This window comes from Garra rufa, chromosome 21, assembly GCF_049309525.1.
Source record: "Garra rufa chromosome 21, GarRuf1.0, whole genome shotgun sequence".
Taxonomy (NCBI): Eukaryota; Metazoa; Chordata; class Actinopteri; order Cypriniformes; family Cyprinidae; genus Garra; species Garra rufa.
The window spans coordinates 2,787,372-2,802,681 of record NC_133381.1 but is presented as its reverse complement, the minus strand read 5'-3'; the positions used below and the strand labels follow the sequence as shown (position 1 = coordinate 2,802,681).

The window sequence follows — 15,310 nt, the reverse complement described above, 5'->3', positions numbered from 1 at the left end:
TGTCAATATCAGTTTTCTACCTGAGACGTGTCCACAGGTTTGGGAATGAAGGAAGTCTGGGAGGTGAAGTGTGTGTTTCCCAGTAAATCTCTGACTCCGTCGGCGTCTCTCTTGTACTCTTTGACCGGCTCCACCCTCATCTTCTCTTTGGGCAGCAGAGCCTCGTAACACGGCGCGTAACCCGACGGCGGCAGGAACTTGAAGTCTCCGTGACGGCCGCCCAACAGGAAGCGCACCCTGAGACCAGAGGAGAAATGTGAGAGGCGTGTCTGTCAGCGACTCACGTGCGGCTCTGATCTGCGTCTGACGTACTTGACGCCGGCGGAGAAGCTGACCACAGGGAAGAAGAGGCCGTCGATGTTGAAGTTCTCGAACATGCCCTGCACCGGCTGCCCGTTGATCCTGAACGAGATGCTGGGAGCGTTCAGATCCATGCAGCAGCTCACAACGTCATCCGACGACAACAGGTGCTGCTTCACAGACGCCACCATCCTCGGGATGCGGCCTGCAAACACAATACAGTCAAACACAGACAGCTCACTACATAGATGGCAACACAGGACAAAACGATAAATACCAAACAGCAAACAAATAGGGTTAGAAATGATGATTAAAATAAAATAAATAAATGTATTTTTCATTTACATTTTTAAATTAAGACTGTTTTGTTTGTATTAAATTGGCTGTATTATTTATTATAAAAAAAATCCAATTTTAATTTAATTTTTAATTTTAATAATACATTTCATTTATTTTTATTTAAATTATTTAAATGAATCACCCCAATATTTAATAATATATAATTTACATAAACTCCTAATATTAATTTAAACCTCATGCTAATTTATAATGTCTAAATGATTGTCCAATATTGTAATTTAAATAGATCAACCAATATTTTAATTTAAATCTCACCCAATATTTCAGCTTTACTTACTTCAAATAATCACCCAATATTTAAGCTCAATAATTAAATGTCTATATTTATATTTATAAATATAAATATATAAATATTTGCCTAATATTTTAGTTAAAATAAATCAACCAATATTTTAATGAATTGATTTAATTTAAATAAACTCAAACATTAATTTGAAGTATTTTAAATTATTTAAATGAATCAATTAATTAAAATATTGGTTGATTTATTTTAATTAAAATATTAGGCAAATATTTAGACATTTAATTATTGACCAATTAATTTTTTTAAACAATCATCCAATATTTTAGCATTATTTACTTTAAATAATCACCCAACATTCTATTTCAAATTATTTAATTTAAATAAATGCTCAATATTAATTTTAAGTATTTTAATTTAATTTTAATTATTTAAATAATCACCCCAATGTTTTTAATAACCAATATTTAATATAATTTAAATAATTAAATTTACATAAACTTCCAATATTAATTTGAACTTAAAAATTTTTAGTGCTTAAATAATTGCCCAATATTTTAATTTAAATAATTCAACCAATATTTTAATGTAAACACTCACCAAGTGAATAAAATAAAATAAATTCTGGCCGACATGTATTTTATGGAAAGTCTGTGTACCAGAAATTAAAATAATCATAATAGTGAACAAAAAGAACTATATACACATTTGAACTCATTTTAAATTGGATAGAGCAAACATTTTTATTTATTTACTTACTAGCCAGACATGAATGGTGAACTGTGTCTCTTTTCAGGTAACCAGCACTTTTTGTACAACACAAAGACTTGCTCCCTACATAGAGCACTTCAGACCACTCACTTACGGGGAAACATTTTAGTAAGGATGCTTCCTCAGAAGTCAGCTGTCTACATAGTGATCACAGTGCTGGTGTACCTGACCACAGGTGCAGTCCATCGAAGCCGTACGAGTAGAGATCGTCTCCGACGCCGTTCCCACCCCAGCCCTCTCCGCCGCCCGGATAGGGAGCGTAGCCTTTAGTGGACGCCCAGCCCACCCGCAGGTGCGACGGCTCACCCGTCAGGAAGTGATCCACGTGATCGATCATCAGCTCAAAATACCACTTCCTGTACTGGGCAGAACCTTCGCTGACTCCCACGAAGATATTGGGCCTCATGCTGAAAAAATGAACACAATATACAACACACTCAGAGACAAATTAACGAATATGTAATAATCAAAAAAATGTAACAAAAAATAATTAAAAACTTTATAGCAAAAATTATAATTAAAAAAATATATTTAATTATTATTAATACAAAGCTAAAACTATAAATAAAATAGAAATGAACAGAAACTATGAATTAATAAACAATAAATGTATATTTAATTATGATAAATAATCTGCCAGTCAGAAGTTTGGACACACTTGACTTTTTTTTTTCTTTTTTAGTCAAATATTAATTATGTATATATATATATATATATATATATATATATATATATTTAAATTTTATTTCATTGTATTTTGTTTTATTTTATTCGATTTGATTTTCAAATAAAAATTTGTGCCAAGGAAAAACATTTGGCTTTTTCCATGAAAAAAAAAAAAAAGAAGTAACTCTGAAAACCAGTTCTTGGCACAATTTGTATTTGAAAATTAAAATAGACTAGACTAGACTAGACTAAATTAAATTAAATACAATTTTTACGTATGAAATATATAAATTATATATATATATATATATATATATATATATAATATATATATAAATATATATATATATATATATATATACTTTTTTTTTTTTACTAAAAAAAGTCAAGTGTGTCCAAACTTTTGACTGGTAGTATATAATGAAAACATGAATGAAATAAAATTACATTATATATTATAAATAGATAAATCATTCATGTTTAATTATCATAATTAAAACTATTTTTTTCAACTACATTTATATTTAAGCCTCAAATAAATAAATAAAAACATGAAATAAAAAATAATAAACGAATTACATTATATATTATAAATAGATAAATCATTCATGATTATCATAATTAAAAAATAAAATAAATAATAAATCTTTTTTTCGTCAAATAAATTTATATTTAAGCATCACAGATAAACAATAAGTAATAGATAAAAATACAATTTGTTATTTAATCACCATTTAATCAAATAAATAAAACAAAAATATACCTAATCACAATAAAAAAAATAAAATCATAAAATAAAATACAATGAAATAAAAAAATGATCATAAAAAATAAATAATTTTTGTTGTTGTGTTTTTCCACATTATAAAGACCTCTGACCTCTGGACGTCGTTGACGAGTCGCGTCTGCAGCAGCAGATCTCGTTTGGGCAGCAGGTGATCACAGATCAGGTTCTGATTGGCTCTGACAGCGACTCCATTACACACACAGAGAGAGCAGAGCACATCCAGGATCTGACACACATTCACACACACAATGAGAACCTAAAACCACCATTACACATGAACACCTGCTGCAGTTATTACACAGGGCTCGCAAAATTTCTAAATCTCTGATAGCCCTTCGGGCAGGTACTCTTCAGATTTTGGTAGCCCGAAAATTAATTTAACTAGCCCAAATAAAAAAAGACCCTTTTTTTTAGATATAGAAAATCAGATAGGAGTCTAAATGTCAATCAAAAATGTTTTCAATACACAAATAAAAGAGCTCAAGAAAACGAAACTTCAAGGAGAAACAAAGGCGACAGACTGACCTTGTGGTTTCGTCCGTGTTTGTATAGAAGAGAGATGATGGTTTTGATGTGTCCTCTCTGGATGATGTTCAGAGCTTCTGGACTCTCAATCAGAATACAGTGAAGAACCTCCAAGATCCCTGACACGCCAAGAGACAAAACCAGCAAAAACATTCAGAGATTTACATTATATTATACTTAAACACATACATAAATAACATGCAAGAAAACAATACATTTTAAATAAATAATACAAATTTATATTTAAGCATAATAAAAAATATTAATATAAATGACCACAAGTGCATAGTTAATGACCATAAATAAATACAAAATAAAAAAAATGTGATTTATAAATTAACAAAACACATAAAAACAAACATAAAAATTTATTATAAAACACACATGTATATTTAATCACATAAAAAATAAATATCATGCAAGAAAATAACACATTTTAAATAAATACAACAAATTTGTATTTAAGCATAATAAAAAATATTAATATAAATGACCACAAATTCATAGTTAATGACCATAAATAAATAAAAAAATAAAAAATGTGATTTATAAATTAACAAAACACATAAAAACACACATAAAATTAATTATAAATAAAACACACTTGTATATTTAATCACATAAATAAAAAATAAGTATCATGCAAATAAATAACACATTTTAAATAAATACAACAAATTTGTATTTAAGCATAATAAAAAATATTAATATAAATGACCACAAGTGCATAGTTAATGACCATAAATACAAAAAAAAAAAAAATGTGATTTATAAATTAACAAAACACATAAAAACACACATAAAAATTAATTATAAATAAAACACATGTATATTTAATCACATAAATAAAAAATAAGTATCATGCAAATAAATAACACATTTTAAATAAATAAAACATTTATATTTAAGCATAACAAAAATATAAATAATATAAACAACCAAAAATGTAGTTAACGATCATAAATAAATAAAAATATGAATTATACATGAACAAAACACAAATGCATTAAAAATGTATTATAAATAAAATACAAACATTTATATTTAATCACATAAACAAATAATAAATAAATGACATGCAAGTAAATAATACATTTTAAATAAATAAAACAATTATATTTAAGCATAACAAATAGAACTAAAATAATTGACTAAAAATGTATAGTTAATGGTCATAAATAAAAAAATATATGAATAATAAATAAACAAAACAAAAATGTATTGAAAAATAAATTCATTGTAAATAGAACACATATAATCGCATACATAAATAAACAAACAAACATAAATAAAACACAACCATATAAATGACCAAACGTGTATAGTTCATGACCATGAATAAATAAATAAATAAACTTATTTAACCATCATAAATTAATTTAGTTTTTCCTCACATTCTAAACATCTGTACTTTTTTGCAATGAAATTTAATTTCACTATATCTTTTAAAAAAAAAAAGTCTCCTGCTCTTTGGCTGCATTTATTGAATCAAAAATACTATAAAATACTATTGTAAAACAGCTGTTTTTAAGTGAACACCTGTTAAAATGTAATTTATTTCTGTGACGCAGAGCTGAATTTTCAGCATCATTATTCGTCTTAAGTAACACACGATCCTTCAGAAATCATTATAATATGCTGATGCAAGAAACATTTTATCATCAATTTTGAAAACATTCATATTTTGCGGAAACTTTGGTGAATAGAAAGTTCAAAAAAGCAGCATTTGTTTGAAATAGAAATCTTTTGTCACATTTTTAAAGTCTTGGCTGTCACTTTTTGAGTAACTGAATGCATCCTTGATGAGCAAGTGTTTTATTAAACACCTTGAAGCACTTATAGCTTTAATACCTGAAGACGACTCCAGTCTCTCGAGTTTGCTGACCAGCCAGTCCAGGTTGTGTGAGAACTGTGTGCAGTTGTTCCTGTTCCCGCGGATGAGAGCGGCTGCAACACACACAACGACACAATTAAACATCGAACCTGCAGCTGCATTATCACAGCAAACACTCCTCCTGCCTTTCTAGTGTCACCTCCTTCAAGGACGGAGACGCAGCTCCTGGAGGAGACACACAGCTGCTGTCACGCATGATAATGAGCGCGTCTTTAGCCGAGAGGACCGCCTCACCTGACAGATGGAGACCAAGGACAGAGAGCGAACCCTAAACTCAGTCAAGACGCTGTGTGTGTGTGTTTGCTGAAGGAGGAAGATTGGACCTGAGACGTGATTATCACATTAATCTGGTTCCTCTGTGAGCGGTGATCACTCTTTAGAAAGCCTGCGTGAAGGACAACAGACCGCGACGACATCTGACTTTAGAGCGCTGAGTAAAGATTCACAGGCCGAACACATGAGCAGCTTCATCACATATTCAGAGAGACTCTTAGCCTGGACAAATCCAGACCCTAATCTATTAAGATTAACCCTTATGTGTTGTTGGGGACGTTTTCGTCCACTGACGGGTGCTGTTGAGTCTTAATTTGGCCACAACTTTTTCTCTGTTAAAGCAAATGGAATGATTTTTGGTGACTAATCTTATTTTGATACATATTTTGGGAAAGTGCTTTGAAATTTTTCAAAAACTCAGCAGTACACTGTGGGCAAATTTACTACCCTTTCGTTATGTTTCACTTTAAACTGCTGTAAAAATGTATCAGATAAATATTTTTTTTTCAAATTTTTTTGCATAAATCTATTAATCAACCTCAGTCCTGCTCAAAAATACTAAATGTTTAAAAAAAAAATCAGGATTTTAACTCTTTAATTGCCAAATTCCTAAATGATGTCACTGATTTGGGGAAAAAAAACCCACAAAATTACTAATCTTCAATATAAAATGTGAATGTGTAAATTGAAACAATGCGCAAGGGTTAAGGGTCTGGCATCAAGCAATGAAAAGGGCCTAATTCGAGGGGCGGCGCCAAGCGTGCATTTGAAACTCTCACTGCACGCGATTGGATAACGGCACGACCAATCACAACAATAGAGCGACGGTGAACATATAAGAGTGCATTTAAATGTTATAACACTAACAATGTGATAAGATTAATAACTATTAATATCGACAGCCGAATCAACCTCATAAAACAATTAGGTCCGATCAAACTATTCATTATATCAACTTATTCCATGGAATGTCTGGATACTGGATTCTGATTGGCTGGCAGGTGTGCAGTAAAACCGTTTAATGCACAGGTAGTTCCAAGTCAGTTTAATCACCGTTCTATATTAATGCGCTGCTTTAATTGATGCACGCAAAAACACAGAGAGAGAGAGAGAGAGAGAGAGAGAGAGAGAGAGAGAGAGAGAGAGAGAGAGAGAGAGAGGTCGGAGATCGCATTGTGCTGCGCACATACATAAACTTCTTGTCAGCGTTTGCCTGAGATCCTTATTAAAATAGCCTAGATACTAGATCGCTACATTATATTCCTCAGCAACGGGGCGGTAAAACTGCTGTTTTTGAATGAATTGTTGTTTGTAGAGAGAGACGCACAGCATGCAGGCAGGTAACGTTACGCACACACACAACTGTCATCTCTCTTGCCTTCACACTCTCTCTTGGTCGATCGATAATCTACTGAAATAAATGCTAAATTTCATTCAAATAAATGTGATCTTACCGGACTATTTAATCTCCGAGTCTGATTTGAAGCGGCCAGAATGCTAGAGCTGCGTGTCATAACTGACGAAAATAACCGTCTTTTTTATCCATTCAGTCAAATTTTGCGCTGCAAATATCAATCCTAGTTTTAATTTGTCTATAACCATGGAATAAGCGGGATAATCAACGGCTTGCCGTGCATTAAAGGATTTAAAATCCTTTAATGCACGGCAAACCGTTGATTATCCCTTACGAAGCCGAGCGCCAGTCAAGCTCATGATGAAAAAGTGCCTGCTTATGATTATTAGGATAATCTGCAGAAACCGCAAAAGAAAAGACGTTGAAGTGTTTATAAATGCGTCTTCAGCCATGTATTCACTCAGATAGATGTATATTTTTTTTCTTAAGAACATATTTGAGAACTTCTTAAGATTTTTTCAAGAATTGCACTGAAGAACATTCTTACAAACTTCTTAGAATTTATCTTAAGAGATTAATTTATTTCTTAAGAAGATATTCGTGAATCCGGCCCCAGGTTGTCCCAGTAGACCTTGTTCGATAACATTTATCGCCACTTCTTTTTTAACAGCCAGGACTCGAGACTGCCGAATGCTATCTGGCATTGTCCGCTTCAGATCTGTTCCTCTTTGTGGTCGCCCCATACGCTTAACTACCAGCGGAGCTAACTGAGAAATTAAACTCTTGCCGTATCCAGTCGGCAAAACAGCAAAAACGTCCTTCCTGCAAAGGAACGATTCGAGCGCGGTTTTCTGTTCCTATTTTATATGAAAAGCCAAATCTAACTCGTTCATTGTAGCGGCCAAAGCAGTTTCAAACAACTGGGGCCGGATTCACGAACATCTTCTTAAGAAATAAATTAAGAAGTCCATTTTTAAAAAGATTTGGGAACCATTCATATTATTTTTGCAGATAGACTAAACTGATATGGACTTTCACAAGACTATTGTATGTTAATTTATTCATTTAAATTTCATTATTTATTTTATAATGTCTCTTTTGATCACATTGTCCATGTACACCTTGCTCCAATTTTTTATTTCTGTCCCAGCCAGTTCCATATTACGATTATAAATGTTATTCATGTATAATATGCCTTTTATTTTTTTATTTTTATGAACCTTAAATAAGGGTTGAAAAAAAAAAAAGAAATAAATTAAGAAATTTCTTAAGATAAATTCTAAGAAGTTCGTAAGAATGTTCTTAAGTGCAATTCTTGAAAAAATCTTAAGTAGTTCTCAAATATGTTCTTAAGAACATCTTAATTTTTTTCTTAAGAAAAGAAAATGATACATCTATCTGAGTGAAAACATGCATTGAAGACGCATTTATAAACACTTCAATGTCTTTTTTGCGGTTTCTGCAGATTATCCTAATAGTCGTAAGCACGCACATTTTCGTCACGAGCTTGACTGGCGCTCGGCTTCATGTTTTTAATGCGCCGTGTTTTTGAACTGTTACTTTTAAAGGGTCTGTCTTAAGCAAACAGTTTTATTCATTTTTGTGTTGTTTTTGTTCCCTCGTCCGAATGAAGGCTTCCGGTATGTGTGTGCGCTGCTACAGCAAACACGTCCTGCACATATGCGCTAAATACGGCCAAAGATTATGTCATATTTATCGGCCAAGTAAAATAAAAAATGTTTAATTAAATCTCCCTATCTGACTCGATTTTGTAGAGTTGCTACTAAGTTTTGATGTCGGCAAAATGTAGGGTCATACATGGGCAAATCATGACAGATCATTGTTTTCATTATCAGTCACTGCTGTCACTTCAGCGACTCGTGCTCATCTCTATTAATAGTCCTAATATGTATTATATGTAGCTAGTAGTGTTGCAATGCTTAAATATAACAGTTAATTTGAAATAACCCAATACATTCATTAAATAATTCTTACTATTTAGGATTTAAGACAAGTCTCGGGCTATCCTAACTTTAAGAAGTTATTTACGATGGTTTTTAAGAAGATTCTTTTCAAGAATTTGAATTCTCTTAATTTTTGTCTTAAGAACAATCTTAAGTAAAAAGATAAGAATATTCTTAAGACGATTTTTTAGGAATACAAAATATTAACTTTTTTCTTATTTTAAAAAATTAAGAAGAAAATGGCAGTTAAGAAGAAAATTCTTCTTAAGAATGTTTCGTGATTCTGAAACAAATGTTATAATTCATTCAAATAAATGTGATCTTACCGGACTATTTCATCTCTGTGTCTGATTTGAAGCGGCCAGAACGCTAGAGCTGCGTGTCATAACTGACGAAAATAACCATCTTTTTTGTCCATACGGTCAAATTTTGCGCTGCAAATATAAATCCTCGTTTTAACTTGTCTATAACTTGGCAAATGACCATGGAATAAGCGGGATAATCAACGGCTTGCCGTGCATTAAGGGATTTAAAATGCACTTCGCGGAGGCAACCACCTTCTGCTTCACGTCGGACGGTTATTAGCCTCCACGTCGTGCATTTAAAATCCTTTAATGCACGGCAAACCGTTGATTATCCCTTACTTATTTATTTTAACAGTAAACCTCTGTTTGTTTGCCAAAAATTAAAAGGGTTTATTTTTCATTTGATTACAAATAAATAAATGTTTATGCTTTCATTTGCTTATCAGAAAAATTAAAACACCAAAGAATTTCAAAAAAAAAAAAAAAAAAAGCAGTTCAAAATGTTAAAATAGAGAGTTTTGGACTCATTTTTTCATTGAAATATTACACAAAGTTGGCTAAAGTACCGGGAAAAAAGTAACGTTGGCTTCCGGCACCCCTCCACCCAAAGCTGGAAACCAAGGGGAAACACTGGATATTGTGCTTTTGTGCGTTTCCTCATTCTCAGTGAATGTTTATTCAGGTTCAGATGTAATGCTGCTGAGTGACGCTGAAACTGACCAGCGTTTGTGTTCTTACCCAGCAGCTCATAGAGCAGGTTGAGAATGTCTTTCCAGGCGGCTCCGGCCTCTTCACCCGCACACTCGCCGAAATGAGCCGCGCTGTTATAAACGCTCAAGCGATCGATGCAGCTGGATACCAGAGACAGCATCCCCTGAAACACACACACACACACACACACATTACCCAGAGTGCACTGCGGCGCTCAGCTGACACAATCACTGCTGAAGATGATTGATGACGCTCTGAAAACCTGAGGAAGCGACTGAAGTGAAACACACATGTGTGCAGCTTCATCTCAGCAGTAAACATATCATACATAAAATGCACAGTACATTATCAAACGCATTTTATAAACCTGTCTTCTGCCATGCAAAATGTATAAATATTGTCTGTTTTGCAATACAAACATTTAAACATTCTTAAATTAAGATACACTTACTTAAGAAGCAAAATAAAGTAGTGTTTCCTGATAAAAGTATGCATTTCATGCTTAAATTAAAACCAAAAAAAAATCTGCTAATGCAAATAACTATCTGCAAATTATTTTATTTTTCTGACCTCATTTTTAAGCATAACTTACTTTGAAAAATGTACCCCATTTAAAACACCTGCAATATTTGGAAAATGCACAATTTTTTTGTTTTATAATGAAGACTGACATTCCTGTAAATTGTGCAATTGTTGAATAAAGGATTAAAAAAAAAAATGTACCCCATTTAAGAATTATTAGATTTTTTTACTGGAAAACAAGACAAAAATACATAGGAAAAAAAATACTTTTGTTAAATATTTAGAAATTAATTTAAATAATAATAAATAAAAAAAAAATATATATATTTTGTTAAATTAATATAACTCTAAATATATTTAAAAAAAAACATTGTTTGTTTGTTAAAAAAGTTTTATTTAAATATATTTTGTTAAATGTGACCCTGGACTAAAACCAGTCTTAAGTAGCATGGGTATATTTGTAGCCATAGCCAAAAATACACTCTATGGGTCAAAATTATCAATTTTATACCAAAAATCATTAGGATAGTAAGTAAAGAGCATGTTCCATGAATTTATTTGGTAAATTTCCTACCATAAATATATATATAAAAAATTTGAATAGTAATATGCATTGCTATGAACTTAAATTGAACAACTTTAAAGGGGATTTTCTCAGTATTTCGATTTTTTTGCACCCTCAGATTCCTATCCTACCAAACTATACATCAATGGAAAGCTTATTTATTTAGCTTTCAGATGATGTACAATTCTCAATTTCAAAGAAATGACTGGTTTTGTGGTCCATGGTCACAAATATATTTCTAAAAGTGGTGAAATAATAAAAAAATAGGTCTAATATTTTTTTTTTAAATGTATTTAATAACATATTCACTTTTTTACTTTTCTTTTGAAATTAGTTTATTTTTCTAACCCTAATTTTAAGAATAAAATAAATCAATTCAGACAAATATTTTAGAAAACAAGACCACCTATTTTACATAATTTAGGATTAGGGTTAGGTTTAGTTATGTAATGTAAAAGCAAAAGAAAACAATAAAGCTTTGTTGTGGTGACACAAAATCAACACTAAACTGCACTGTGTTGTGTGAAAACAGCTGAGTCGATGTGCTCTTTAAAACAAAGTCTTGGCCGCGTTCGCATCTCCCGAGGAGAGCACTTACTACGACAAGATCAAGCGCTGCGTGTCGTCAGCTCACCTCCTGTTTGAAGAGATTCTGTCGGTTCTTGAGGGAGCGCAGCTTGATCTGTTTCTTCTCGTGCTCCAGCTCGGCGTCAGGCAGTCTGAAGTAGGCGATCAGGTCGTTGAGCGTCTGGAGAACCTCCTCGATGGGCAGAACCACAGACGAGCGGTTCTTGGCGCTCAAAACGTCCAGCTCTCTGTCAAAACAGCAGAAACGACCGTCATTAAAGACATGAAGATTGTGCTTTCTGTAGCTCCAACAGTAGAGCACTGCACTTGCAACACAAAGGTCATGGGTTCGATTCCAAGGGAATGCATGAACAGATCAAATGCATAAATGTTCACTGACCTAGTAGTATTTTCAATTTGATGGCACTGACACCATGCAAACTGAATTAATTTGAAAAATGACTCTATTGAAATTGGATGTTTCATAACTGATTAATTATTTGTATTTTTTATTATTATTATTTCTGAGACGTGAACGTGAAAAACGTCAAAGTTTCAAGGCGTAACAGAATTCTACGGAAAAAAAAATCGTTAGACATAAAGCTAAAACATTAAAAATTAAATTCAAACTCACAAGAAATAAAACTTGGAAATCACAATATTATTTTTTTTAAAGTCTTTGAATTCTGAGGTGAAAAAAAACATTAAAATCTTAAGTTGTCCTGAAACATGAACTCACAAAAAGAGAAAGAAAACATCACAATCTTGAGACGAGGACTCACAATTTTGAGAAAAACATCAAAATCACAAGATTTAAACAGAATTCAGACGAAAAAAATTCAAATCGTTAGACATAAAATAAAATTGTAAATCAAAAGACGTACAACTCTGAATTTTGAGAAAAAAAAATCTAAATCGCAAGACGTAAACAGAATTCTGAGAAAAGAAAAAATGTTTCATAACTGATTAATTATTTTCCTGTTCATTACTGCGAAGCTGCTGTACAACATCTGTAACATTTGGAGGCTTGTCATTGGATAATAGATAAATAAATAAAAGCAATTTTCCCTTTTTTCTTACAATTCTGATGTTTTTGAGAGTTTATAGCCCACAATTCTGACTTCTTTGTATCTTATAATCGCTAAAAGATATAGTCAAAATTGTCAATGATAGATGTCAAAATTGTGAGATATAAACCCAGAATTCCGAGAAAAACAAACATTGGGAAAACTTAGAATAAGCAGAAAAAAAACAATATAGATATGTGAACTCAGAGAAAAAAAAAACATCAAAATCTTGAGACACGAACTCACAATTTTGAGAAAAACGTCAAAATCGCAAAACATAAACTTGGAATTCTGGAAAAATAAAATAAAATTGTTTTGTTGAGAAAAATTTAAAAAATGCGAGACATGAACAGAATTCAAAGAAAAAAAATTAAATCGTTAGACGTACAGCTCCAAATCTTAAGACGTCTTGAGATGAACTTACAATTTTGACAAAAACACCAAAATCGCAAGACGTAAACAGAATTCTGAGAAAAGAAAAAAAATCGTTAAGCGTAAAACTGAATTTTGAGAAAAAAAATTTAAAAGCATGAAAAGTAAAACTTAAAATTTTCAGGAAAAAAAACCGTCAAAATCTTAAGACATCCTGACACAGAAACTCACAAAAAGTCAAAATTGCGAGATGTGGGCTCAGAATTCTGAGAAAAAAATAAAAATCTTGAGACGTCCTGAGACATGAACTCACAATTTTGAGAAAAACCTAAAAATTGCGAGACATGAACAGAATTTAAGAAAGAAAAAAAAACATAAAATTGTTAGACGTACAACTCAGAATTCTGTTCATAGCTCACGAATCTGACTCGTCCATAGCTCATAATCATGAGATGTCAACTCAGAATTGTGATAAGATATAAACAACTCAAAAACATCCAAATTAATTGAGATATGAACTCAAAAAAAGTCAGATATTGTCAGAAATGTCAGAATTCTGAATTCACAATTGCGTTTTTTCCAGCGGAACAAGCTTCCACTCAAATCTAGCAGAGCCTCGGCAGACAGGAACAATCACAGGAAGCTAGAAGCCGAAGAGGCCCGAAATGTGTCACGGAGAGCGCTTGTGTGACAGTAATGAGCTTCCCAGAATAACATGCAGCTTCCCGCTGATTGGATTCTGAGCCAAAACTGCATCGCTTATGTCAGACTATGAAACATATTTCCTGAAAACGGCCATCACGGTGCCATCAGGAGCACGACTCTGTTCACTCACGCAGAACATTCAAGATGCATGTGAGAGCTAAAAATAGCCTGATAAGTGTGTCTGTGTGCACCAGTGCACCATCTGGCAGCAGAATGAGTGAAACTTCTTTAATCATCACTGTGACACTGTGTCTGTGGAGGTGTGGACTGTGTTTAACTTTGAGAAAAACGTCAAAATCGCAAAACATAAACTTGGAATTCCGGAAAAATAAAATAAAATTGTTAGATGTAAAAGTCAGAATTCTGAAAAACGTCTTGAGACGTGAACTCACAATTTTGAAAAAAAAAAAAAAAAAAAAAGAAACATCAAAGTTGCAAGACGTCCTGAAACACGAACTCACAAAAAGCCATATTGCGAGACTTTTCTTCAATTCTAAAGGAAAGAAAAACATCAAAATCTTGGGACGCAGACTCACAATTTTGAGAAAAACATCAAAATCACAAGATGTAAACAGAATTCACATCATTAGACATAAAATTAAATTTTAAATTACAAGACGTACAACTCAGAATTCTGAGAATTAAAATATAAATCTTGAGACGTCCTGAGACGTGAACTCACAATTTTGAGAAAAATGTAAAAAATGCGAGACATGAACAGAATTCAAAGAAAAAAAATTAAATCGTTAGACGTACAGCTCCAAATCTTAAGACGTCTTGAGATGAACTTACAATTTTGACAAAAACATCAAAATCGCAAGACGTAAACAGAATTCTGAGAAAAGAAAAAAAATCGTTAGACGTGAAACTGAATTTTGAGAAAAAAAATTATTCAGCACGAAAAGTAAAACTTAAAATTTACTGAAAAAAAAAACAAAAAACATCAAAATCTTTGTAATCCTCAAACCTGATGAAGCAGCTGAAGAGTCGCGTGGTGTTGCGGATGATTCGAGCGGCTCGCGACTCCTCGTGTTGACAGCGCTGTAACGTCAAACCATCGTCCATGTGGCCTTCTGAGTGAAGACACACCTGAACAAACATGGAAAAAATTACATTTTTTGAGCCATGATTATACAATGAATGTTAACTGATATAAAACAAAACATTAAAAAAACATATTGTACTTCATTTTTAGAGTTAATTCAACTTTAACACCGCAAAAATTTATTTTCTTATTTAAAATATCTAAAAATTCTTAAATTCTAAAGTCAAAACTAAGTATGTTTTTGTTTACACTGTAAAAAATGCTTTTCTTACTTAGATATTTGGTCGTTTCCAGCCAAAGTATTTAAAAATTCTTA

The 15,310-nt window shown here is 32.2% G+C and overlaps 1 protein-coding gene across 1 annotated transcript in view; it reads right to left on the bottom strand.

Moving 5' to 3' along the window:
- Positions 1-15,310, bottom strand: part of LOC141296225 (ryanodine receptor 3) — a 214,001-nt gene that overhangs the window by 165,291 nt on the left and 33,400 nt on the right. Inside the window, 9 exon segments of the mRNA XM_073827498.1 lie at positions 21-237; positions 313-505; positions 1,838-2,079; positions 3,218-3,351; positions 3,651-3,769; positions 5,502-5,597; positions 10,179-10,314; positions 11,873-12,053; positions 14,917-15,038. Coding sequence (XP_073683599.1) covers positions 21-237; positions 313-505; positions 1,838-2,079; positions 3,218-3,351; positions 3,651-3,769; positions 5,502-5,597; positions 10,179-10,314; positions 11,873-12,053; positions 14,917-15,038 — 1,440 coding nt within the window.